This window comes from Penicillium mononematosum (assembly GCF_028829835.1).
Source record: "Penicillium mononematosum strain IBT 11891 chromosome Unknown utg000005l:1.0-9366267.0:1.0-9372171.0, whole genome shotgun sequence".
Classification (NCBI taxonomy): domain Eukaryota; kingdom Fungi; phylum Ascomycota; class Eurotiomycetes; order Eurotiales; family Aspergillaceae; genus Penicillium; species Penicillium mononematosum.
The window spans coordinates 1,046,589-1,070,300 of NW_026643275.1; the positions used below are offsets into that span (position 1 = coordinate 1,046,589).

A 23,712-nucleotide genomic window follows, 5' to 3' on the forward strand; every position below is an offset into this window, starting at 1 on the left:
CGTCCCTGTATGATGTCGCAAGGCCGTCAGAAAATTTCTTCGTGCGTCACTTTTGATAATCTATTATACTGATGGCTCTTTAGTTGTCATTGGTTTAGCAGGGGCTAAAAGATCCAATCGGAGATTATATATCCCACTATCTTGCAAGTAGGTATTCCGTCATCTAACAGAATGACTTCTTTATCTATCTCTAAAAGAAGGCTTCACCCTACCCTATTAATCCTATCAAGGAAGGCACTTGGAAACCTTTCACTTCTTCTCTACTTCGCAAGTATGGCCGGTCATTAACAGAATGTACTTGGGAGATTGCATTAGGAGGCGTCGACGCTTCAATATTGGAAAAATATACAGACCCTTGCACAAGCTTATCGTTGCCAGCCTCTTCAACATAAACTCTAGACATCAAATTGGAGCAGCTTGACTCGGCCACGGATTTCCCCGGGCCCAGATAGTTGTTCGATGTTGAGTACGCACAGAGGGTGACGCCAACGCCTGACGAAATTATTGTCTGATACTCGATCTACAAAGAGGCATTCAATCCGCTGTTATCTTGGAGCACAGTATGCTAGAAAGCTAGACGATGAAACGTGGGCAGCGTAGCCGATCGTGCAAGGGAAAGAAACAAGATCTCGGACACAAATAGAGGCGAGGTAACGTATATAATATCACCAGGGCTGGATCATATTTTTACGATGTGTGCAGAGACTATGATATGCTACATGTAGGTAGCTTCTAAACCAATAGCCCTTTATATTTATATCTGTCTGTCAATCTTCTACCATGATCTCCTGCTTTATATGTCTTTATCCTCTCCTTGCATATATCCACCACCTCTACATACCTACGAATTGTTATTTACACCATTTTCCTTTCCTGCGCCTAAATAGGTCCATGCGACCATAGGGTGTAGCAAACAGGGCTTCCTGTCCGCTCAGCCGTACTTTAAGCGATCTTCAACGAATGCAGAGATCGACAGGGAGACCGACCATTTGCCAATCTAGATCCGAACACATGGGGCGATCGGGACCGAAAATCACTCAAGGAGCTGGGAAACTGCATATGCACGAAGGTGGGGAGTCTTCAGCTGCGCCAGCGTGACAAGATCAAAAGCTCGTAAGATACAACAAAAAGCAAAAACAAGTACGGAGTAATAATACAATAACCACGACGAAAAGGAAAATACATTTTGCCTCTGCAGGGTAAATCAAGTTTCCAGCAAGGCTGGCTCTCAGAGCTTCCCCTTGTCTTCTCCGCACCTTAAATCACCAACACCTTTGCACTGGGACATTTCGACTATGACTTTCACGGTGATAAAGAGAATTCTATCAAGGAACACATCTTCAAAAATGAGTCGCCCTCTCCTGCTGAAGCTGCGCTCCTCGCAAATGTTCATTGTCGCAACGGTCTCGCTGTCCCTGTTTACGGTATGTCAAGTATAGGCTTCGGTGCCTTTGAGAAACCTGCAAATGCTGATTCATTTTCCAGCACATGTTCCTCTATGGAATGGTGAGCTAGCCCGTGAATTAAAAGTGTGATCATATGGCTGGGTCTAATAACTTCTCCTACAGATTGTTCCTGTCATGCCAGTGGCTCTGATCATCCGCACCAACATACCACCCCAGGACCGTAAGAGGCAACAAATTCTCTTTATGCCGAATACCAACTGATAAATGGTATTGGATAGGTGAATTCTGGAACAGCGTTCTGTTTATCTCAGAAGCCGGCGCCAGCGTTGTCAGCGCTCCCGTCTTTGGCTACCTTCTCGACCGGTCGAATACGCGTCAAGGTCTATACATTTTCGGGCTCTTCATGCTGCTAGTGTCAATGGGTCTACTGACGGCTGCCTTCTCAATCACCGTCTATGTCGCCGCAAGGGTACTTCAAGGCTCAGCTTCAGCCATGGTCAGTGTGGCAGGCTTCAGTATTGTGACCGATACCGTCACCAAAGCACATTTGGGCTATATGCTTGGGTATATTGACGTCGGCCTTACACTAGGGTTTGCTTCTGGTCCTCTTATTGGCGGAATAGTCTATCATGCTGGAGGTTACTATGCGGTTTGTGGCATAGCCTTTGGGCTGATTGCCATTGATCTTGTATTGCGATTAGCGGTTATTGAAAAAAAGACAGCAGCGTTCTGGCTTACTCTGGAGGTCGAAGCTAGTTCTGCCCCCGTCTTCCCGAACTTGGCATCGCAATATGGAGCCATTGAGCCACGCGGTGAGGACGAAGACGAAATCGAGAAGAAAGGACTTTTCCTATTCGGGAAGCTTCTCCAGCAGCCTCGGATCTTGATCTGCACATGGACTTTTGTCCTGCAGTCGATCTACAATGCTGTACTGGATACCGTAAGTGTTTCTAGTCAATCTATTTTCATGCTCTATAGACTGACTTTAACAGGTCATTCCTATTTTCGTGATGGATAGATTCCATTGGAGCACTTCTGGCGCTGGGATGGTCTTCCTACCAATTTTCGTGACCGTTTTAGTGCAGCCATTATCTGGTATGGAGCCCCTTTCATGCTTTCGATTTCGTATTTTTTTTCCTTTTTTTCTTTTTTCTTTTCTGCGAAGAAAGCTGTTGACGAGAATAGGTTATCTTTCCGATCGAGTAGGTACACGAGCTGTTGCCACCACCGGATTCTTACTCCTCGCTCCAACCTTGATTTGTCTGCGATTCGTGGAGCATAACACAATGGGACACAAGGTTGCTTTGTGCGGGTTGCTGGCTCTTTTCGGCCTGTTCAATAATGGAACTTCACCGTGCCTCATGGTAGAGATGCACAAGGTAGTAGATGAACTCGAGGTAACCAACCCCGAGGTTTTCAAGAGAAGCGGTGCTATAGCGCAGACCTTTAGTTTGCAGCAGATGGCACAATTTACTGGAATGACAGTTGGCCCGATGATTGGGGGTTTGACCGATCATCGCTATGGGTGGAAAACAATGACTTTGTGTCTGGGTTTGTTGTCCGCGATCACGGCTATACCAACCCTCTGGATGTCAGGAAGGGAAGCGACAGGGGAATTACCGAAGAACGACCAAGAGAATGAGCCTCTACTGGCGGAGTGAGTCTGGTAATGAAAATAGCAAGATAGATAGATGATATAATTTTAAAAGTTGCTGGGAATTCGACCGCTTCGAAGATTGGGGCCACAGTCAAAATGTCCTTAGGGAATGTTGAGACTTGATCTGCATTATCTATCTCATGACCCTACATACTTGCTTCTGACACTCCGGAAAACGAATTCGATAACAGGCGTTGTTAACTCAGACCCTCTAGCAGACAGGAACGCCTTACATGATTGCCAATGTGTTCCCCATACGTTGCGCTAATGATGTCCATAGGACCGACCAACCTTCCGCCTGAGGACATGCGTAATTTGAAGCCGGGATCTTCCAAGTACAAGTCCGATCGGCCAGGACCAGCAGAAAAGATCTTCTGAATAGGAAACAAGCCCAGCATGACTGACTCATGAGCGCCGCCTGGAAGCATCTTGGAATATTCTTTGATAAATGACTTTGCCCGATCAAGGATTTTCCACTCGTGGACATCGTCAACTTGGATGATGAGCATCCTATTTGGCACGTCCTCAATTGGCTTTTCGAAGGAAGTGACTCGCTGTTTTGCCAGTGCTGGTTTAGTGGACTTGAACACGTATATGAGCCGACCAAGGCTTTCCATGTCTGTCGGCTGTTGCCTTGGATCTAAATTGTCCAAGAACAAACGCCACATCTCGGAATCGTTTCCTCTAGATCGCAAGGCATCCAAAATTTCTTCGAGAGAAGCAATAGACTCGGTTTCCATCTTTTCTCTGACCAGGGTTATGGCTGCTTCTGTGCCCGAACTAATGGCGATATTAACATCACAAATGTGGCGGTCCATTAGCATCTTCCGGAGGACAGAAGTCATGATTGATCCAAGCTGCTTTTTTTCGCCGATCGATTGCTTCAATCCAGCTCTTGACATACTCGACTGGGACAAGCCCCCGTCTGAAGAGGTCACACGCTGTCCAATAATACTGAAGGTCGGGCACATCAATGTTTACCTGAACTGGCGTGTCGCGGCTTTTGTAGGCGGCGCCAATGAGACCGACCGTATCTGCGATTGCCGAAGACATCCTTGTAATGGTTTCCAGTTCGTAGATTGTAAGACGATTATGCTTTGGCAGGGGAGGAATCTCGAGCTGATTGCCGGTGTCGGTGGATTTTCCGTGGCCTGGCGAGGTCGAAAGCACCCCTTTGGAGAACAGACATATTCCACTGTTGATTTCAATCCGATTGAAACGAACGGGACCGGCTTCTTTGAGAAGCGCTTGTTTGATGGTAAAGCAACGAGGGTGAATGTATTGTGTCGACGTCATGCCGTTGCTGTATCGGACTTCGAGCTTGGTGTAAATGTCGGTCATGTCCATAGCTTTCTTCATATCCTCGAGATGAGGAGTTGAGATAAAGCCACCCTTACCAATGACCACGGATGATGCATGACTATCTTTGACTTCGCTGCCGAGTAGCTGACATAGCTTCTCCAGTGAAACCGTGCATTTTTTCAACTGTTTGAGCCGTTTGTCGTCTGGGGGAAGCTCGCTAGAGCGTCCAATATATTGGTAGCCTGGTGCCCCGGGAAGGACTTTGAAATCGGGTTGGCCATCATCGAGTACATAGTTCAGGACAACAGATGGCTTCGACTCGTAACGGTGGATGATGGAGATCTTCTTAGGATCGTAGACCCAGTCCAGACACTTTGATTCAAGAGATGCGCGAGAGCAAGGCTTGCCATTTGGAGGAAACCACAATGAATGCAAGAAACCAAAAACAGTGATTAACATGATGGTAGAATTTATGGCACAAGAAGGAACGCCTGTCTCAATCGAGGATGTTTAGAAAAGCCCTTGAGGATTGTGTTATGGGGGTTCTAATGTCTTTCCAATTTATTCCAATACCCTAAGCAGTTATTACGACATTTCACCATGCATGCTGGGTTACGAGTTACCGCGTAAGAGGTCATGTACTTACAGACTGCACATCCCCATGTCTCGGAACCCTTGAGACCCACACAAGCATCGCGGTGGACAGAGAGGGGCATATTTGGGACAAGTAGAGCTGGCACGATCGGGTCATGCAGACATGGATTGGTGAAGAGGTGATTCAGCTGGAAACTCTCGGGATTTGGCGTGGAGATGGCATCAACCATTACAACAAATAATCTGAGTTAATGAGACGATTTGCGCCTAGTCCGATCCCTGTGTCAGATCCCCTGGAGATCTGCAGTGCGAACTGCAGGCTAGATTAGGGGCATCTCCACACTGGTTGGCACCTGCATATGCATTTGGTAATAGATATTGGTTTAAGAGCAATGAAAACTTTATGTATTCGGTAGATCACAACGCCAATTGCGCCTTCAGCTCGCCATCATGATTTCTGTTCCACATTGATGCATTAATGGGTAGCTGTTCTTGCCCCTCGATCCCCGGGAAGAAATAATCTCATATACTCGACGTTTCAAACTTTACGTTGCGCCACCGTGGAAAATGTATGAATCTGTAGTACTGAGACCAGATTTGGTTAGGATCATCTACTATTCACTTCTTAATTTTCTCACATATCGAACTTCGCTTGTTGTCTATCTTTATTATTTTCAGCCGCTTGCCAAATTCCCTGGTCCTCAACTAGCCGCAGTATTCACACTATAGCGAGCACATTACGAATTTTGGAAAGATGGAAAATTGCTTGGAAAGGAGTGATAAGAGGGCAAGGATTTCTCACGTCTGCGGGCTAACTGGATAGAAGAATCCCCAATGGCGTTATAGCCGAGGAAATTTGGAGTGGAAAATTTCGATATCACACAATTTAGAAAAAGGAAAGTGTACAATATACAATATGATATTTCTCTCACTTTTTCTTTTATTTTCCCAGGTCCACAATAATAGGCGCCTCTATGTATGTGGCTGAAACTGTACGAGCAATTCAGCTGAACACAATGTGGAGACATCAATGAACCATTCTGTACTGCAGGTACTAGCAGGTGATCCGAGTGCATAACCAAACAGTCCATGCAGAGTAGTAAAATACCTGCGTATGTGGTATACAAGTTCTCCCCTCCTCGTCTGTGACCCCAACGGCCCCGACCTTCTTCATATTTCCCACTCATTTCTCAAATTACCTACAGCCAGTTTGACGTCGACCCAACTTATTCTGTCGTTTGTACCTTGAACTAGATCGGCAATGAGCAGCACAACTCCCCAAATGCCACCTGGGCTTTCCTTGCATCTAGCAATCGATCGACCCGATTTGTGGGACGAAGCTCGTACAGACCCTACCCATGAACTGTGGATCTGGTTGCGAGACCCTTGGAATAACGGATCCAGCCGAATGCGGTTTTGGAAGGAGATAGAAGAGCTGGATGAGTTGAAACGTTACCAAGCTATGGTTGTGAGGGACTCTGATAACGCAGTCGTGGCCACGGCAAACTGCGTTCCGTTCTTCTGTCCAGAGCTGGCAAAGGACTCGACTTCGAGCGAGTGGTTTTCGAGCTTGCCAGATGGGGGCTGGGATACGATACTCGCACGAGGCGTTCGACAGGCGCAGGCGAGAGAAGGAGTCCCCTTGCTGGATGCACATCTATGGACCGAGGGTCAAAGACGTGACTCGCCCGTTGCCTGCTTGCGAGACCTGCCAAATGCTCTTTCTGGATTATATGTCCAAGTGTCAGAAAGCTACCGGGGTTTGCGTATTGCCGATGTCTTGTTGGCCAACTTCAAAGAATTGGCCAGACGGAACAATCTGAAGGCCGTGGTTGTGCCCCTTCGACCCACCTTGAAATGCAAATACCAGAGTGTTCGCCCGGAACAGTATTTCTCTTGGGTACAGGGGAAGCCGAATGAGTCCGGGTTCACGTGGTCATCCAGTGAAGATCCTGATGCTCAGAATCCATTGCCATTTGACCCGTGGCTGCGGAAGCATATTCAGATGGGAGCCCGAGTCGCAAAGATTGCCCCAGAGAGCTTTCAAATCGAGGGGACTGCTGCACAATGGCAGCAGTGGCTTGTACAAGAGAATGGTCTTCTGAATGAAACCGTGGGCGAAAAAAAAGGTCAAATCGCTTTATCAGGGGAGAATGTGGAAGGGAAAGCGTTGGACTGGTTTAATGACACAGTCAAGTGGGATCCCAAAACACAAACTGGACGATACTTGGAGGCGGATATCTGGGTCGTCCACGATGTCTAGGGGTGTCACACGGTCATGCTGAGAATCACGCCATTGATTCTTCAATATATGTGTAGCTCTGGCTGGTTCTCAATTATCATTTGTATTTAAAGTCGAAAGCGTGCACATAATGTCTGCCAGATCTGCTCCCCGGTACCTGAGAAGACTTATCGTAGTCGCGGCAGACCAAGGTTAGCAAGTCGGTGTCTCGCCGCAACACCCGGCCCACGAAGTCGCTCATTCCCACGCTCACTCAGAATTGTAGACACAACTAGCCACTGCTGGTACCAGATCCGCATCTGCGACTCAAAATTGATAACTACATCCTTATAGCCATACTTTTGCGGGTGTGTTACAACCCAGTGGCAGCGAATAGTCCAAATAGAAGTGTGTCATCCGCTTGTCGCCATTATAGGCTTCTTGGATCTGAAACGCAGTAGCTCATTCGCTCAGCACGGAGAGTAGAGTACAGAGCCACAGGTTTCAAGGGTACAGGGGGTGTGATTTGGCCCGTCAAAGCGCTGTTCGGTGCATATACTATACGAGAACGTACTCGACCTACGGTGATCTTCTTCCTGGATCGGTATGATTGGCGTACCTGGCAGGGTCCAACCCCACATGGCCCGTTCTTCAGAAGTCCTTAATTTAGAACTTGTTCTCTATCACTTCTACCCCATTACACTCATAGTAATTGAGTAAACACTTAACGAAAATCATCTTCAATTCTACTTTGGGTTCATACGTTTATCTGTTGTCCGCTCGGATTTAGTGCTCTACATCGGACTATATATAATGGCCGATAGAACACGAGGTGTCCGTGCCGTGCCTATCTCACCAGTTGTGATTGGATTTTGTGATATAAGCTTCGCGCTAGTCAAGATCCTGACACGAATTCCGCGAGAGTCTCTCCACTCTTTGTCCTCTTTCATGTGGCTCTACTCATGGCGCAACTTCGTCATGACAACCTTGGAAGCCACCTGGGCACTCCATTGCCGCATCCCTGGGCATCCCTGGGCATCCCTGGGCTAACTGATATTACTCGCCACTCTGATTACTGAACGAGCTTATCGCCGCTCGTTCCCTCCCCTTCAAAGGCGCCTGATGCTTGTTCTTTGTCAAGGTTTTTCGATCTTTTCAGCGTCTTCATAATAATCACCCTTTACAACTGGTGACAAGATGTTGACGTTCAGCCATATGAATGCCGAGGCATTCGAAAACCCAAAGAAAAACAATGGTCGAAAAAGACCCCGCTTTCGGGAGCCCGTAGCATGTAACCATTGTCGAAAATCCAAAGTCCGCTGCGATCGCAAGTCACCATGCAAACCGTGCCAAGACCGTGGAATGGGCACACAGTGCGCTTACTCCCGCTCCAAAAGTCAAGCAGTCTTGGAATCTGCCACGCCATTACCATCGCCTCGAAATGCGGAGATCGATCTACTCGCGTTGCAACAGCCGGCACCCCGCTCCGATGGCGAGATCCACGATCCACGATCGGTCCTGCCTCACAACCAGCCCACCGCCTCCCATGCCAATAGTGCCTTTAAAGGGTCGGACTTCAAAACAAGGCTGATTGGCGGCACCCATTGGATGGCCGTGTGCAACGATTTGCCCGTCATAGGGGCCATGCTGGAGAAAACCGTCGATTTTCAGCCGACGTGGATAACTTTTGCGAACGTCAAGTCTCTCCTTCGCGTCGCAAATTCGGGACCAGCGCGAGTGAATGGAGATCAGAAGCTATTGGATCTCCTTCCCGATCGGTCGACCTGCGAAGAGTGGATCAGGCGATTTTGTGAAACATATGGTAGAATTTACCACGTGATTGACCAGAACTGTCTGATCACTGAGCTAGAGGATATATGTATCGCCTCCGTCGATGCCAATGAAGTGCACGTCCTCAAGATCCTGTTGGTCATTGCGATTGCCATGCAGACCGACAAGTCAGAGCGACTACACGGTCGTCTGATACTGCAAGAAGCGGAGAGCCGGATTCATACATCGACACGGTTCCAGAAACCTTGTATAGGCGTCATGCAGGCTTTATTGTTGTTGATCATCATGAAGACCATCACTGCGTCTGACACTGACAATATTTATAGCCTCATGGGAATCATGGGGCTGACTACGCAAATGGCTCTGAGCATGGGCTTGCATAGGGATCCAGCCTTGTTCCCCGGTGTCACTCCATACTATGCAGAAGTTCGGAAACGATTATGGGCGTGCTTCTTTCGATTGAACCTCGACTATTGCATCCGGAGCGGATCCCACTTTGGTATTCGACTGGAAGATGTGGACTGTCCTCTCCCGAGCGGTATCGACCTTCTGGCCCTTGAGCCGGGGACGAAGTCAGCTACATTGTTGAATCAGACCCAGGAAGCAACGGACCAGGCTTTCAATATTGCTGCAATAAAGCTTGCTATAGTGAGAGCTCCATTACATCAGCGACTTTGCTCCACAACTCCTCAATTATCAAGCGAGGTACGGGATCGAATGCGCGCCTCTCTTCACAAGATCCTGCGAAAGTTGCCTGCGAATCTGCAAGAGGGAGCTTCGCCATGCAGTCCAATCGAAAAGCTTCAGCAAGCCTTGTTATCTGTGCATGTACATAGCTTCATGGTTATTATCACACTCAATTTCGTCCTAGGGGTTCCGCCTCATAATTCACAGCGGAGCGATCTCTATGAAGCTTGGGACAATTCGGTGTCAGTTCTGTATCAGTTACAGGAAGTGTTACAGAGCGGGTCTGAGCTGTCTAGCGTGGCGTACCATCTACTTTGGACCGACCTTGCCCGCGCAGCATTGACCGCATGTCTAGTGGTTGGTCGCCTTCGAAGCATCAATCTGGGCACAACCGTCTGCAATGGCCCCCCGCCTACGCTGGTTGTGTTTCAACAGCTTTTGCTGAAATCTCTAGACTCTTTATCGCATATTCTAGCGGGAAGATACCGCCTCGGACCTGTTGCAGCGAAGACGAGACTTGTTCTTGCTGTCGCAAAAACTGTCACCTCAAGCCTGATTAGCGATTTTGGCGGTTCACAGCAGGATTCCAAGTTCCTTCAGCTCGGCATTACTGCCGCCGAGGAGGTCGTAAATGAGATGGAGCGTTCTCTGAAACGGGAAAACCAAGATTCAACACTCGGCTTGTCGGGATCCAATACAACAAGGATGTCACCACCAAGTGCCCCTGCACCCACGCCTCTTGCGATGGACTGGATGAACCATGCGCAACTTCCAGATCCCCTAATCGAGATGTTTTTCCCAAGCGACGGCGACCTTTACCCTGGCTTAGGTCTGGGTATGCAGTCCGATCTATGTCTGCCATATTCTATGGCGCCGTTCGAATGTACTTCGACGATGCAGTCCACGTCTAATCTCTCGTGGGAAGACATGTAAATTTGAACTTCCTGGCACATCATTTTTTTTCTCCTGCATATAGACAAATACAGAATAGATAGTTGGTATCATTACCCCTTTCCAACTCCCTTTCCCCACTTGCTTTCTCTTTTGTTTCCCCCAACTCTTTGACTTTACACCTACATCACCGATTTGCATGTCAACATTTGCTATGTTCACCTTGTCCTCATTGTCCTCTACGATCCCCCACAAGCTTTTACGGCGAGAACCCCATAGAAGGAAGATTTGTGTGGGACTTGTCAGATAACTAAATTAAGTATGCAGTTTTACGTTTTCTATTGCCTTCTCTTTCACAGTCATAATCTGATCTTGCCTCAGGCATGCTGACAGGTTCGTCGTATGTCCATCTTACGCACAATCTCAAGCCTTCTTCAGCCCGAATCCCACCTTGACCACACGAGCAATGATCAAACACACACCTCCCGCCAAGATGAATAGCCCAGAAAAGGTCAATGTACCCCAGAAAACATCTCCTCCCGACGTCCGCTGGCGGTCCAAAATCGCACCCGCAACAGGGCTACCAATCAACAAACCCAGACCCGACGCAAAGAGGGTCATGCCAATGTTCGTGCCCAACTTTGACAGATCGGGACAAAGGAAGGCTACCGTGGCAGGAAGCACAGCCTGGATAGACCCACTTGTCAAGCCGACAAAGACCGAAATGGCGATCAGACCCGACTGGGACTCAACACTGATCCACGCGAGCATCAAGATACCGGTGAAAAGGACAGACGGGATCATGACCGACAGGTTACCGATCTTGTCGGCGATGATGGACGGCAAGACACGGCCTGGAATCGAGCCCGCGTTCATGATGATCAGCATATAGAAAGCCAAGTCCTGCGACATGCCGAGGTTGATACCGTACTGTTCGACGTAGAAGAATGGGATATAGAGACCGATGAAGATAAAGAATGCAGCGAAGAGCCAAAGGACGAAGACCGTGTCGCGGAGCGACTCGACATTGATCAGCGGACCTGACTTGCGAGGCGGAAGACGAGGCTTCATCACAGCGACCGAGATGAGAAGCGTTCCCAACATGATAAATGCCATGACTCGGACCGCCCAGGGCAGTCCGATCTGGACGATCAGACGTCTCAGCACGACGGGGTAGATGATGCCTCCGACGCTTGAGCCAGTGGCAGCCAGACCCAGCGCGGTGGATCGTCGCGTCGAGAAATACGTGCCTACGATGGCGACACTGGGGATGAACGACATTCCGGCGCCAATACCGACACACAGGCCCTGGGCTAGGATGAGCTGCCAGTACTCCTTGCAAATCGAAGTCACTGTTGGGTTAGCATTTCCCGCTCGTTGTTAATGGATGGAAAAGCTCACTCATCATGCCGAATACTTCGAGAAAGACACCTAGGGTGATATCCGCGTAGAAATACCCAGCATCGAGAGCACGTCCACACAGAACTCCAATTACCAGCATCAGAAACGCCTGCAGCGATCCAATCCAAGCAATCGAAGACTGCGACGAGTCCCTTAGCAAGCCCGTACTATATTCAGACTGGAATGTGCCGAAGGTGTTCAAGAGACCCCAAGTGTTGAAATTCAAGAAAAAGGCACCAAGGACTTGGAGCCATGCTCTTGTGCCTCCATTTGGTGGCGGAGGGGTCCTGCGGGCTTCGGTGGTTCGTCCGCTACAACCTCTGACTTGACATGACTGTCGATCGTTGCGTCGGACTCGATGTCTTTTCCGGACATGGAAGATGGCTGGGAGAATGACATTGGGAGGCGGTATAGATCTAACTAAGGACGAAGTTGAAAGCACCGAAGAGCAGAGCGATGGAGATATTAATGATGATGTTCAAGTTAACATGCCAACAACTTGTGGAAGAAATTGGCAACTGAAGACGGGCCGAAATATATTGCGAGAGCGAGCTTCTCATCCACAAAAGCAATAAACCGGACCAAACTGTCCAAACTGTCCAAATGGCCCTGATTGAACTTCATCCTCTTTCAACAAAGCACTGGCTGAGTCGCGGTGCCCAATCAGAAGAGGGAACAAACACCACAGTAACAGATCTGGAATCTCTGTGGCAGATTACCCCATCGGGAAGTGCACGATTCGGACTTTAATTACCGAAAGGGGAAATGGATAGGGTTAGGATAAGCCAGATAAGCCTCGCTCCCGTCTCCCGCCCGACGGACTTACATTGTCGCTTTGGGAATAGCATGTTCGCGTTTGACTGGTGAGGTCGTAGGTGGACACACCTCGTATGTCTAACTTCAAGGTACTAAAAGAAGCTACTGATGCCTTTTCTCGGCGCCTTGGCGGGACTTTTGAAGTGTTGGATCGGGATTCCGCCATCGGACCAAGCCATTCCTTCCGTCCGTCCTGCCCGAGGTTCTTCAGCCATAATTCTTTCAGTCGGACCGGGATTAAGTGCGTGTTCATGCATAGAGTCTAGAGCCCGCATACAGGGGTTCTTAAGCGATAAAATATCATGCTGTAGTCCTCCGTAGTTCTACAATATTTATAACAATACGGTATTTAACAAAATGATTTACTTACTATAGTATGTTTATGAGCGCATAATAGCTTCCGATAATCCTTTACAACTAAAAATAATATATATCCGAACCTTAAGCGTGACAAAAATACGGCAGACTCACATTCCTACGTGCAATCTCTCCGGTACCTCGGTAGCTAAGGTTGAGGACAGTGCATTGACGCCTCCCAATTGGTCTTTGCCCGGGACTTTGATGATCGTTGGCAGGCTAAGCGTAGGAGCGTGCACCTAGCCTATCTTGAGGGTCACTAATCAGGATCCGGCATTAGAAACACGTTGGCGGTTATGCGGATACGTAAATGTGAGCTACATTTATTTACATGTGTCGAAATGAGAAGGAGGCAGAGTCTGAATCCACGTGTAAGACAGGTATCTGTTGTTTCAATACCGATGAAGTGTGTGATTGCATGATCTAGACTCGGTCCTCCTATGTACAGTCATTTTCTGACAGTCCAAAGGTCCACCTCACAGACGAGGCTCTCTCCGTTTCAGCTTGATGAAGAAGTCGCTCTGAACGACCAACCACGAGTTCGCAATTTTCCACTCCTGTTTCGGGTCCCACAGTTGAATCTAGATCGAGTTAATCCACATTGGAAGCACAAAACCTTAAGTACAGCACATCTTCGACAGAATTCTTACCTCGTATCGCGCAAACATCGTCGGAATAAGCTTGTAGATCTCCAAATACGAGATATTCTTCCCGATGCACGTCCGAGCCCCGGATCCAAACTGCGAATAGGTCAATTCTTAGTCTCAACACTGCAGAAAAGCCCAAAGGTTCACCGAGTTACTCACCGTCAAAAGGCAATTCTCCATAAGCGTCACCCGCTCCGCATCGGAATCCAACCAGCGATCCGGGTTCCATTGGTCGGCGTCAGCACCGAAAACCTCCCTGTCTCGGTGGATCACCCAAGGATTCATGCCAATTATCGTTCCCGCTTCGAAGGATTGCCCGCAGATAGTGGCTCCGCCACACGGTACCACACGCTCCAACGTCAGCCCAATCGCTGGATGGAGGCGTCCTGCCTCCTTCACGCAGGCGTCCAGATACCTCAGGTTGCGGGATTCCTTCCAAGTGACGATATCGGACAATTGACCCTGGCTCAGGGCTTGGCGCAGCTCGTGTTCGAGCTTTTGGAGACTGACCGGGTTCGTGATCAGGAAGTAGATTATGGCCCGTAGCATGATAGCGGTCGTATCGCTGCCGGCCAGCACATTCGATGTCGTCCATGCGGTCACGAACCATTCAGGAATGCTCGGGTCCTTGGCTCGGGCCGCCAGGAAGCGGGACATGAAATCCTTTGAATTGTATGACGAAGCGGCATCTGGGCTGTCGGAACCCTGTTTCTCGGCTATTCTTTCTTGTGCCCGTGCCAGAGCAAACATGACGACTGGCGAGCTTTTCGCAGGCAGTAAGCGACTCACGAACGGATTCTTGACCCAGACCTTATCCAGCCATGGCATTTGGCCAACCTGGTACAGACGTATCAGTGTGATTAGCGACGGTCACGGAATGCCAGCATGGCATTGTGATGTCACTCACCCAGCAGGAATACTGGAACATCTTCCAGATAGAACCCATGATACCGTCCACATCCTTGGCTTCGTCCAGAAAGCCCAGCCGCTTACTGAATGTGATTTCACCCATCACGTCAAATGCGAACCACTGCAACCAGGTGCCTAGATCGATACGCCCGCCAGGCTTTCCTTGCGCATCCTCAAGACGCTGCAAGAAAAAGCTGACGGTGGAGTCGACGTAGGGCTCGAAACTGACGAGGTTGCTCATGGAGTAGATTCCCGCAATGGGTTTCTTCATGGAACGGTGGAGCTGGTCATCCTGTGTGTTGAACAGACCCTGAATAATCTTTCCCTTCGACATCGGCTGGAGAACTTTGTAATAATCAGACTAAGTTATTGTCAGATCACATTGCCTCTTGGTTAGCCAGAGAGAATCAACGGGCGAGCACAACCGACCTTCCCGAAACTCGAGCGAATACCGTACATCTTGGAAATTTCGCGAGGATCTCCCACACTGACGGCATTTGGGCCAAGCCTGACGAGCGATCCATACTTCTGGTGAAGACGGATGTGAGTCTCATGTGCACTGCCAGAATGCGCCCAAAGTAAACGTGGGATGTTCGAAATAGAAGCCAAGAATGGCCCAGGAACATGCGACTGCTTCTTCCAGGTACGGTAGAGCCACAAGGCGAGGAGGGCAAAGAGAAATGGAATGGCATTATAAACGGTGCGCTCGCTACAGAGCGATGTGAACGTGAATGTCGGGGACATCGTGGAATCACTCATTAGCTATGATTTGCTAGAAACTTAGAAACTGGAATCTCAATTGGCAGCAAGCGAGCGTAGGCTGAAACCCAAGATATTTAAGAAGCGCACGCATAGCGGTGTTGAGCTGTGGCCGCTTCGGTTCTATTCGGAAGAGAGCCTAAAGAGGGGCAAAAGAATTGCCTTGCACTCCAGTGTAGTTCGAGTTGACGAACTAGAGCTAGGGTCCGAGGCTCAATAGAGCGATGATATGCGACATAAGCATATTACTCTTGGCGGCGTCCTTCCTGCATAGAAGCTAATGCAGGGATCGTATTGCGAAAAGCCACACTTAGACGTGCCAATCGCGCTCTAAACTGCTCTAACATGCTGGATTAGACGTTATCTCTCGATCCCGTATCATTTTAATTAGAGTGTAAGCAGAAGGTTGGCGACGTTCCTCCTTCGGGTCCCCTTTTGGTAATTTAAGACCGATTCTTCATGCAATCTTGCTTGGCGTAGCAGGAAATGCGAAGACGAAACGAGCTAATTGGGCCTACATGCAAGCGATTGTACATATTTCTCCGATATTCGCATGGAAGCCTCGTGGCAAAATGTGGGCTAATATCGCTAAAGATAGATTGTGCATAGACCCTCTGTCCTATAGAGATGTTCTAGCGCAGATCACTATAGCTGGTATCGACGTTACCCCAGCCCAGATCACGTATTTCTAAGAGCTAGCGACTCTTAATCTTGTACAAGAGCTATTTTGTATCTCCCCGGTTCTCAAATACTGGCACTATTTCAAGAAGCTATCAAACGTTTTAAGCTGCATTGGCATATATACTCTACTACTTTCTTAAAACGCGCTTCAGATGTTCAAATCGTTGAAATGGTAGTTGGATTCGTACCTAGGCAGTAAGACCTAGTGCTTACTGTGTAAAATTTAAATATCTCAATACGGGGCGCTAATGCAGAATAAGCTATCGGAGAATTGTGGGAGGGTAGTCTTGTCAGAGGCTGGACATTGTATAGATACAGGTAGAAGTATAAGAACCCATCATGAACGCCTGTGAATTATTCAGAAAACAACTAAACGTAACCTTCTACAATGATTGCAACCAGGTCTTCCGCCCTATATCTCTTTGGAGACCAGATTGCCGACGTACTTCCATGCATCCAACGCCTCAGTCGCCGCGCAGCTAACTCCGACGGACTACGTCGTTTCCTGCGTTCTGCAACAGACAGTCTGCGCAAGGCAATATATCAAGCGTCCTTCCGTGAGAGACAGGCGTTCCCTTCATGGGACTCTCTGACTGACCTTGCTACTGCCGTTGAACGTGATGCTGCCCATTGCCCGGCGTTGAAGGCTGCCCTTTGCTGTGTCTCTCAGCTCGGCCATGTTATCCTGTGAGTGAACCGACAACCTGATACTCTGACGCATGCATGAAGGCCATTCTCTTGCTAACAAAGGTTTCCGTGCTAGCTATCTTGAACAGTTCCCGAGAGCTCTGGAAGTCGGCTCTTCATCAACACCAGGCCACGATTCTGTACTGGGAATCTGTACCGGCTCTATCGCAGCCTCTGTCTTTTCTTGCTCTCGAAATATTACTGAGCTGCACCACATCGCACATCATGCAGTGGCCTTGGCCTTCCAGCTTGGACTGGAAGCATCTCGACGATCAGAATACATTCAGCCCTCCAAAGACGCGAAGATCAAGGGTAGCTGGTCTACCCTTGTGAGCAATGTTGCCGTGGAAGAAGTCCGGGAGGCTGTGGCATCATTCAATTCTCGGACGCCCGCAGGCAGCAGCTGCAGAGTCTACATCAGCGCACATAGCGCATCTTCAGTGACCATTAGCGGTCCACCATCATACACGGCAGACCTGCTACAGCAGAGTCCGTCTTTCAAGGACGAAAGACGATTCCATTGCCAATCGCCGCAGCCTTCCACGCAGATCACCTCGATGCAGTACCTTGGAAGAAACTCACTCTGACCTGCATCGATGCACCATTTGAGTCATTCAGGCCCAACATACCATTGATCTCGCCGAGCTCCGGCCTGCCTTATGCTGCCGACAATCTCTTCGAACTACTGAATCAAGTCAGCCACGAGATTCTGCAACAGCCCATTGTCCTTGAGGAAGCTGTCAAGGGGGTGGCAAGTCTGGCATGCCCGTCCATCTCACTCCTCTCCTTCGGGCCTACCAGCTCCAAGAAGACGATCATCACTTCTTTAAAGGCAACAGCCAATATTGAAGTGGACGACAAGAGCGAACCGATTTTCAAAGAATCCGCGAATGAGCCTGATACCAAAAACAGCATTGCCATTGTTGGAATGTCGGTACGCCTTCCAGGCAGTGAAACTCTCGAGGAATTCTGGAAGGTATTGGAGCAAGGACGAGATCTCCATGAAAAGATCCGCGCGGACCGGTTTGACGTGGACACGCACTGTGACCCGACCGGAAAGATGAGAAACACGACATTGACTCCGTATGGAGTGTTCATAGACCGACCAGGCTATTTTGATACGCGTATGTTCAACATGTCCCCTCGTGAAGCGGCCCAGACAGACCCCCAGCAGCGGATGCTGCTGTTAACGACATACGAGGCGCTGGAGATGGCCGGATACACGCCCAACGGCAGCCCATCAACCAACACTCGTCGGATTGGCTCCTGGATGGGCCAGACGAGTGATGACTGGAGAGAGGTCAATGCTAGCCAGAATGTCGACACATACTTCATCACAGGTGGTATCCGTGCTTTTGGACCCGGGCGACTCAACTACCACTTCGGCTGGGAGGGGCCTAGCTATTCATTAGACACGGCCTGCTCGTCAAGCGCTGCGGCGATTCAGCTAGCTTGCTCGGCGTTGATTGCTCGTGAATGTGACACGGCTGTGGGCGGAGGCGCCAATTTCCTCACTGCGTCTGATCTGTTCGCCGGTCTGAGCAGGGGAAGCTTCTTGTCCAAGACGGGCGGCTGCAAGACGTTCGACCATGATGCCGACGGCTATGTCCGAGCAGATGCAGTGGGCGTTGTTGTGATGAAGCGCTTATCGGATGCGGTGGCCGAGCGTGACAACATTCTAGCTGTTATTAGGGCAACGGCCACTAACCATTCCGCCGAGGCTGTCTCCATCACCCATCCCCACGCCGAGACCCAAGAGCGCTTGTTTACAACAGTCTTGGACAAGGCCGGTGTCCAGCCTCACAATGTCGACTACGCTGAGTTACACGGAACTGGCACCCAAGCAGGTGACGCGACTGAGTCAAGATCCGTGACAAACGTCCTGACGCGCGGTCGGACTACTTCCAATCCTCTGTACATTGGAACCGTCAAACCGAACCTAGGCCACGGTGAAGCTGGCAGTGGAGTCACCTCACTGATCAAAGCGATCATGATGCTCAGGAAGAACATGATCCCTCCGCACATTGGTATCAAAGGTCGCATCAACCAGAAGTTGCCCAAACTCGCTGAGCTTAACACCCACATCTCGTTCGCGAAGACTCCCTTCTTGCCCAGAGCAGATGGCGACGGGAAGCGACGGATCCTGATCAATAACTTCGATGCGGCGGGTGGCAACACGAGCATGCTCATCGAAGATCCTCCTGCCCGGCCACGGTCCGCGTCCACAGATTCTGGCCAGCTCGATCCCAGAAGCCACCAAGTAGTCACAGTGTCTGCGAAGACCCCGACATCAGCTATCAACAACCTGCGACAATTGCTGGCCTACTTGAAGCAGAATGCCGAGCTCGGGGTCCGTCTACAGGATGTCTCCTACACAACAACCGCCCGCCGAATGCACTACAATTTTCGCCGCGCGTTCGTCGCCTCGTCGGTCGATGATCTCGTCGCCAAGCTGGAAAAGCAGTCTGAAGACGGCTCCCAGTGGGCCAAGCCTGCGATCAACCGGCCAGTGGTCTTCACCTTCACTGGTCAAGGGTCGCTTCGCGCCGGCATGGCAAAGGACTTATTCACAACCCAGCCTACCTTCCGTGAAGCTATTCTGGACTGTGATAGGATATCAGCTTCCCATGGTTTCCCGTCCTTCTTGCCGATCATCATTGATCCTATTATGAACGCCAAGTCTGCCAGCCCCGTTCAGGCTCAGTTGTCTATTGTCGCTGTCGAGCTTGCCCTCACGGAGTTGTGGCGGTCAATGGGTACTGTACCCACCGCTGTAATTGGCCATAGCCTGGGAGAATATGCCGCCTTGTGTGTTGCAGGAGTCCTCTCCGTCAGCGAGTGTCTCTATCTCGTCGGAGCCAGAGCTTCCCTGATGCTGGAAAAGTGCCAAGCTGCTTCGCACTCCATGCTGGCAGTTCAGGAGACCGAAGGCAACCTCGAGGATATTCTGAGCAACAACGACAGCCTGTCTGAGTGTGAAATTGCTTGTGTCAACGGACCAACCTCCACTGTGGTCAGTGGCCCAATTGATCAAATCGCTTCTCTGCACGAGCTTCTGCAGGCGGAGAAGAAGAAGTCTACTCAGCTCGAGGTTCAATACGCATTCCACTCGGCCCAGATGGAGCCCCTTCTCGATGACCTCGTGAGAATTTCCGATACCATCCATTTTGCGACGCCTTCTATACCATTCGCATCTACCCAGTTGGGAACATTAGTTACGACAGGAAACATCATCAACTCTCAGTATCTGAAGCGCCAGACCCGACAAAGAGTCCAGTTTACCAAGGCCGTCCAGGCGCTTGAGTCCCTGCACGCAGGTAATAGAGCCTCGCCAGTCTGGATAGAAATTGGGCCGAGTCCGCTTTGCCTGGGTATGATCCGAAACATTGCAGGCAAGGACCAGGTTCTGCTGCCATCATTGAAGCGAGACGAGGATGATTGGAAGACCATGGCGCAATCCATTGCATTGGCATACGACGCAGGTGTGGATATCGACTGGAGGGAAGTGCATCGCCCATACGAGCAAGATCTGAACCTCCTTGAGCTGCCCAACTACGCGTTCGATCTCAAGAACTACTGGTTGCAGTACGAAGGTGATTGGGCCATTCGAAAGGGCGCCCCATCCGAGACGGCTCAGGCGTCGACCAAGCCGTTGCTGCCTACCTTCTCCACGAGTGGTCTTCATCGCATTGAGAGTCTCGTCCGCGATGGCGAGACGGGCATTTCGGTCACATTTGCGTCCGATGCAGCAGAGCCTAAATTGAACAAGGCATTGCGAGGCCACCTTGTCAATGGTGCTGGTCTGTGTCCTAGCTCAGTCTATGCTGACATGGCATTCACGGCGGCTGGCTATATCCAAAGTACCTTGGATCCGTCAGTGTCGATTGCTCCCATGGACGTGCGGGAAATGGAAGTGCACAAGCCCCTCTTAATTCAGCCAGGCACAACGAAGCAGATTATTCGGGTCACTGCCACATTAGAGCCTTCCAGCCGTTCCATTGAGGTGAAGTTTTCTTCTGAGGACGGCGGCTCTTGCCAGGACCATGCCCATTGTCGTGTCGATCGCGGGGATGGCGACGTATGGAAGTCCGAATGGGCGCGAACAAGCTACCTGGTCAAATCCCGGATGAACCAGCTGATCAAGGACTCAAGCTGTGGAGATGTCCATAGAGTTCTGAGACCAATGGTCTACAAGCTGTTCGCTGCTCTGGTTGACTACGATGACAAGTACCAGGGCTTGCAGGAGGTCTACATGGACAGCGATCTCTTGGAGGCTACTGCCAAGGTCCGCTTCCGCACCACTCCAGAGGACGGCACCTTCACGTACAGCCCGTACTGGATCGACAGTCTGGCGCATCTATCTGGTTTTGTCTTGAACGGTGCCGATACTACCCCTGCCGACAGTGTGTACATCTCGCACGGGTGGAAGAGCATGAAGATTGTTGGGGAGCTCTCTGAGAAAAAGAACTACCAGAGTTATGTGCGCATGCAGGAGACCAAGACAAAGGGTGTCTTGTCAGGTGATGTGTTCTTTTTGGATGATGGTGAAGTGGTCGCTGTTTGCCAGGAGCTCAAGTTCCAACGTATCAAGCGTGCGATTCTCGACCACTTGCTACCTCCCACTCCGGCGACTGCCCCCTCCGTGGTTGACAAGAAGGTAGTGGAGAGAAAGACTGTCCAAATTGTCAACCAGCGACCAACAACCGTTGTTAAGGCAAAGAGAGCTACCCCCGTGCTAAGTCACAACAATGTGCTCCAGATCATCGCTTCCGAGGTTGGTGTCGATGTGTCGGAGCTTGCAGACGACGTTATGTTTGCGGACCTGGGCGTCGACAGTCTTCTCACAATCAGCATTACTGCTCGACTGGGTAGCGAGCTCAACCAGGAGGTTCCAAGCTCGCTCTTCGTGGACTTCCCATCAGTTCGAGAGCTTCGTGGTTTTCTCTCCTCAAGCATGACTGCACCCGTGACTTCGATTGACAGCAGCGACAGCTGTGGCGAGTCCTTTAGCAGTGACGAAGATACCCGACCGGATACTCCGATTACCAAAGCAGAGTCTCCCACCAACGGGGGCGTGAGCTCTACCGATCACATCAGGAAGATAATCGCCAATGAACTGGAGATTGACATGGCCGAGATCGATGAGCACGTCCCTCTGTCGGAACTTGGCGTGGACAGCTTGCTCTCAATCTCGATCATCAGCACCATCAAGACCCAAACCGGTAGGATACTGCCGTCCAGCTTCCTGAATGACCACCCCACCCTGGCAGAGATCGAAGTCGCTCTTGACGGCCGTCGCGCTGCACCCGAGGTGTCACCACCACAGCTTGCCAAAGCCCTCGAGAGAATTCAAGATCGACCCAACTCATCATCATCCGAGCACAAGGCGGAAGCAGTTCTGCTTCAGGGATCTCCTTCGGCCTCCCAGTGCGCATCGTTGTTCCTGCTGCCTGATGGCTCCGGCAGTGCCAGCAGCTATGTTGGGCTGCCCTCGCTAAGCGCCCCCGGTCCAGTTTATGCATTGAACAGCCCATTCCTGAAATCGCCGTCTTCCTTCCACTGCTCAATCCCAGAAGTGGCCGCCATGTACGTCCGTGAGATCCAACGCATCCAGCCACACGGGCCGTATCGCTTAGGTGGATGGTCGATCGGCGGATCCTTTGCCTTCGAGGCCGCGTCGCAGTTGATCCAAAAGGACGAGACAATCGAGTCGCTGGTCCTAATCGATGCCCCGTGTCCGAGCGTATACCCACCACTCCCAATCGAGACAGTCGATCTCCTCGAAACGATCGGGGTGTTCGACGGTCTGAAGAACGACAAGCGCGGTTCGACCCCATTGAAGCAGAGCTCCATTCCTCAGGCTGTCCGTGAACACTTTATCGGCTCAATCAAGGCACTCAAAGCCTACGAACCCAAGCCAATCCCCTTCTCGAGCCAAGCACCAAAGTCCGTTTTGGCTCTGTGGGCGCAAAACGGAGTCTGGGAGACAGTGGGTGAAGAAAGGAAGTCTCGGTTCCAAGATCTAGCCCGCATTCGCGGAAACCAGGCCGAAGATTGGATCCTAGACCCGCGAGGAAATGCCGGGCCCAACGGCTGGGATAGCTTAGTGTCGGGAGTCCCCGTGACATGCGCAGTTATTCCCGGCGATCATTTCACGATGATGAGAAACCCCGGCGTGAAAGAGCTGGGCGCCAGATTGGCGGAGACATTGCGATGATGGCGCTTTTATTTCGTTTTGGCGATAGACTTGTTTATACGGATAGACTGGGCTAGATATATATATAGAATGGAAACCACTATGTTTTTGTGTTGAAAATCCCAGTTAATTCTCATTAATACTGGCCTTTTTCATGGTGCAACGCTAACCCTAACTCTCCATCAAGAATGCAGATCCCGTACACGAAGGTTCTGCAATCTGGCTCCTGCCAGAAGAAGCCTGGCTCCCTTGGCTATATGCAGTTTGATCATGACATTGCTGTCCTCAGTATACAGATCATTATCTCACTGTATCAGCGCTTCGCATTTCAATTGGGCCTGCTTTCAGTCTGTTTTTGCTTCTTCTTGTTGTTGTTGTTTCTCACCGAGTCCTGTTTTCTCACCGAGTCTTTTCTATTCTACCATAATGGGGATATACGAAAAAGGAGCATAAATAGATGCTCCTTTCCATGTATGAAGAAGATAGACAAATCATTCATTTACTCTCTGCAGGATACAAGATTGGAATTTTTCATATTCATAGTACTTTTCATAGTATTATTTTTGTCTCATTACATACATGCTATACAGATCGTGTTTCTGTATTCAACATTTTGCTGCGGCGGATGGAATCTCATCTCTTGGACCAAAAGTTTCCTCTTACAACACCTTGACCAATGGATTCTTGAGCATTCTTTCTGTCACACATAA

At 50.0% G+C, this 23,712-nt stretch overlaps 7 protein-coding genes across 7 annotated transcripts; 4 read left to right on the forward strand and 3 right to left on the reverse strand.

Annotated features, from left to right (window-relative positions):
* Nucleotides 1-1,346: 1,346 nt before the first annotated feature.
* Nucleotides 1,347-3,067, forward strand: N7519_008525 (MFS transporter; the record flags this gene model as incomplete). Its single annotated transcript, XM_057295301.1, has 6 exons — nucleotides 1,347-1,424; nucleotides 1,486-1,506; nucleotides 1,569-1,626; nucleotides 1,685-2,346; nucleotides 2,399-2,501; nucleotides 2,592-3,067. 6 exons carry the CDS (start codon nucleotides 1,347-1,349, stop codon nucleotides 3,065-3,067), a joined length of 1,398 nt encoding a protein of 465 aa, XP_057143183.1.
* Nucleotides 3,068-3,260: 193 nt separating this feature from the next.
* Nucleotides 3,261-4,824, reverse strand: N7519_008526 (uncharacterized protein; the record flags this gene model as incomplete). The annotated part of the gene is made up of 2 exons (XM_057295302.1): nucleotides 3,261-4,004; nucleotides 4,045-4,824. 2 exons carry the CDS (start codon nucleotides 4,822-4,824, stop codon nucleotides 3,261-3,263), a joined length of 1,524 nt encoding a protein of 507 aa, XP_057143184.1.
* A 1,396-nt stretch (nucleotides 4,825-6,220) lies between these two features.
* Nucleotides 6,221-7,222, forward strand: N7519_008527 (uncharacterized protein; the record flags this gene model as incomplete). The annotated part of the gene is made up of 1 exon (XM_057295303.1): nucleotides 6,221-7,222. One exon carries the CDS (start codon nucleotides 6,221-6,223, stop codon nucleotides 7,220-7,222), a length of 1,002 nt encoding a protein of 333 aa, XP_057143185.1.
* Nucleotides 7,223-8,377: 1,155 nt separating this feature from the next.
* N7519_008528 (uncharacterized protein) lies at nucleotides 8,378-10,591 on the forward strand (the record flags this gene model as incomplete). The annotated part of the gene is made up of 1 exon (XM_057295304.1): nucleotides 8,378-10,591. One exon carries the CDS (start codon nucleotides 8,378-8,380, stop codon nucleotides 10,589-10,591), a length of 2,214 nt encoding a protein of 737 aa, XP_057143186.1.
* A 381-nt stretch (nucleotides 10,592-10,972) lies between these two features.
* On the reverse strand, nucleotides 10,973-12,349 carry N7519_008529 (uncharacterized protein; the record flags this gene model as incomplete). Its single annotated transcript, XM_057295305.1, has 3 exons — nucleotides 10,973-11,901; nucleotides 11,951-12,089; nucleotides 12,188-12,349. 3 exons carry the CDS (start codon nucleotides 12,347-12,349, stop codon nucleotides 10,973-10,975), a joined length of 1,230 nt encoding a protein of 409 aa, XP_057143187.1.
* Nucleotides 12,350-13,599: 1,250 nt separating this feature from the next.
* On the reverse strand, nucleotides 13,600-15,423 carry N7519_008530 (cytochrome P450; the record flags this gene model as incomplete). Its single annotated transcript, XM_057295306.1, has 5 exons — nucleotides 13,600-13,704; nucleotides 13,774-13,863; nucleotides 13,930-14,607; nucleotides 14,678-15,040; nucleotides 15,109-15,423. The coding sequence occupies 5 exons, from the start codon at nucleotides 15,421-15,423 to the stop codon at nucleotides 13,600-13,602; spliced, it is 1,551 nt and encodes a 516-aa protein (XP_057143188.1).
* Nucleotides 15,424-16,507: 1,084 nt separating this feature from the next.
* On the forward strand, nucleotides 16,508-23,023 carry N7519_008531 (type I polyketide synthase; the record flags this gene model as incomplete). The annotated part of the gene is made up of 3 exons (XM_057295307.1): nucleotides 16,508-16,806; nucleotides 16,883-17,295; nucleotides 17,343-23,023. 3 exons carry the CDS (start codon nucleotides 16,508-16,510, stop codon nucleotides 23,021-23,023), a joined length of 6,393 nt encoding a protein of 2,130 aa, XP_057143189.1.
* Nucleotides 23,024-23,712: the final 689 nt, after the last annotated feature.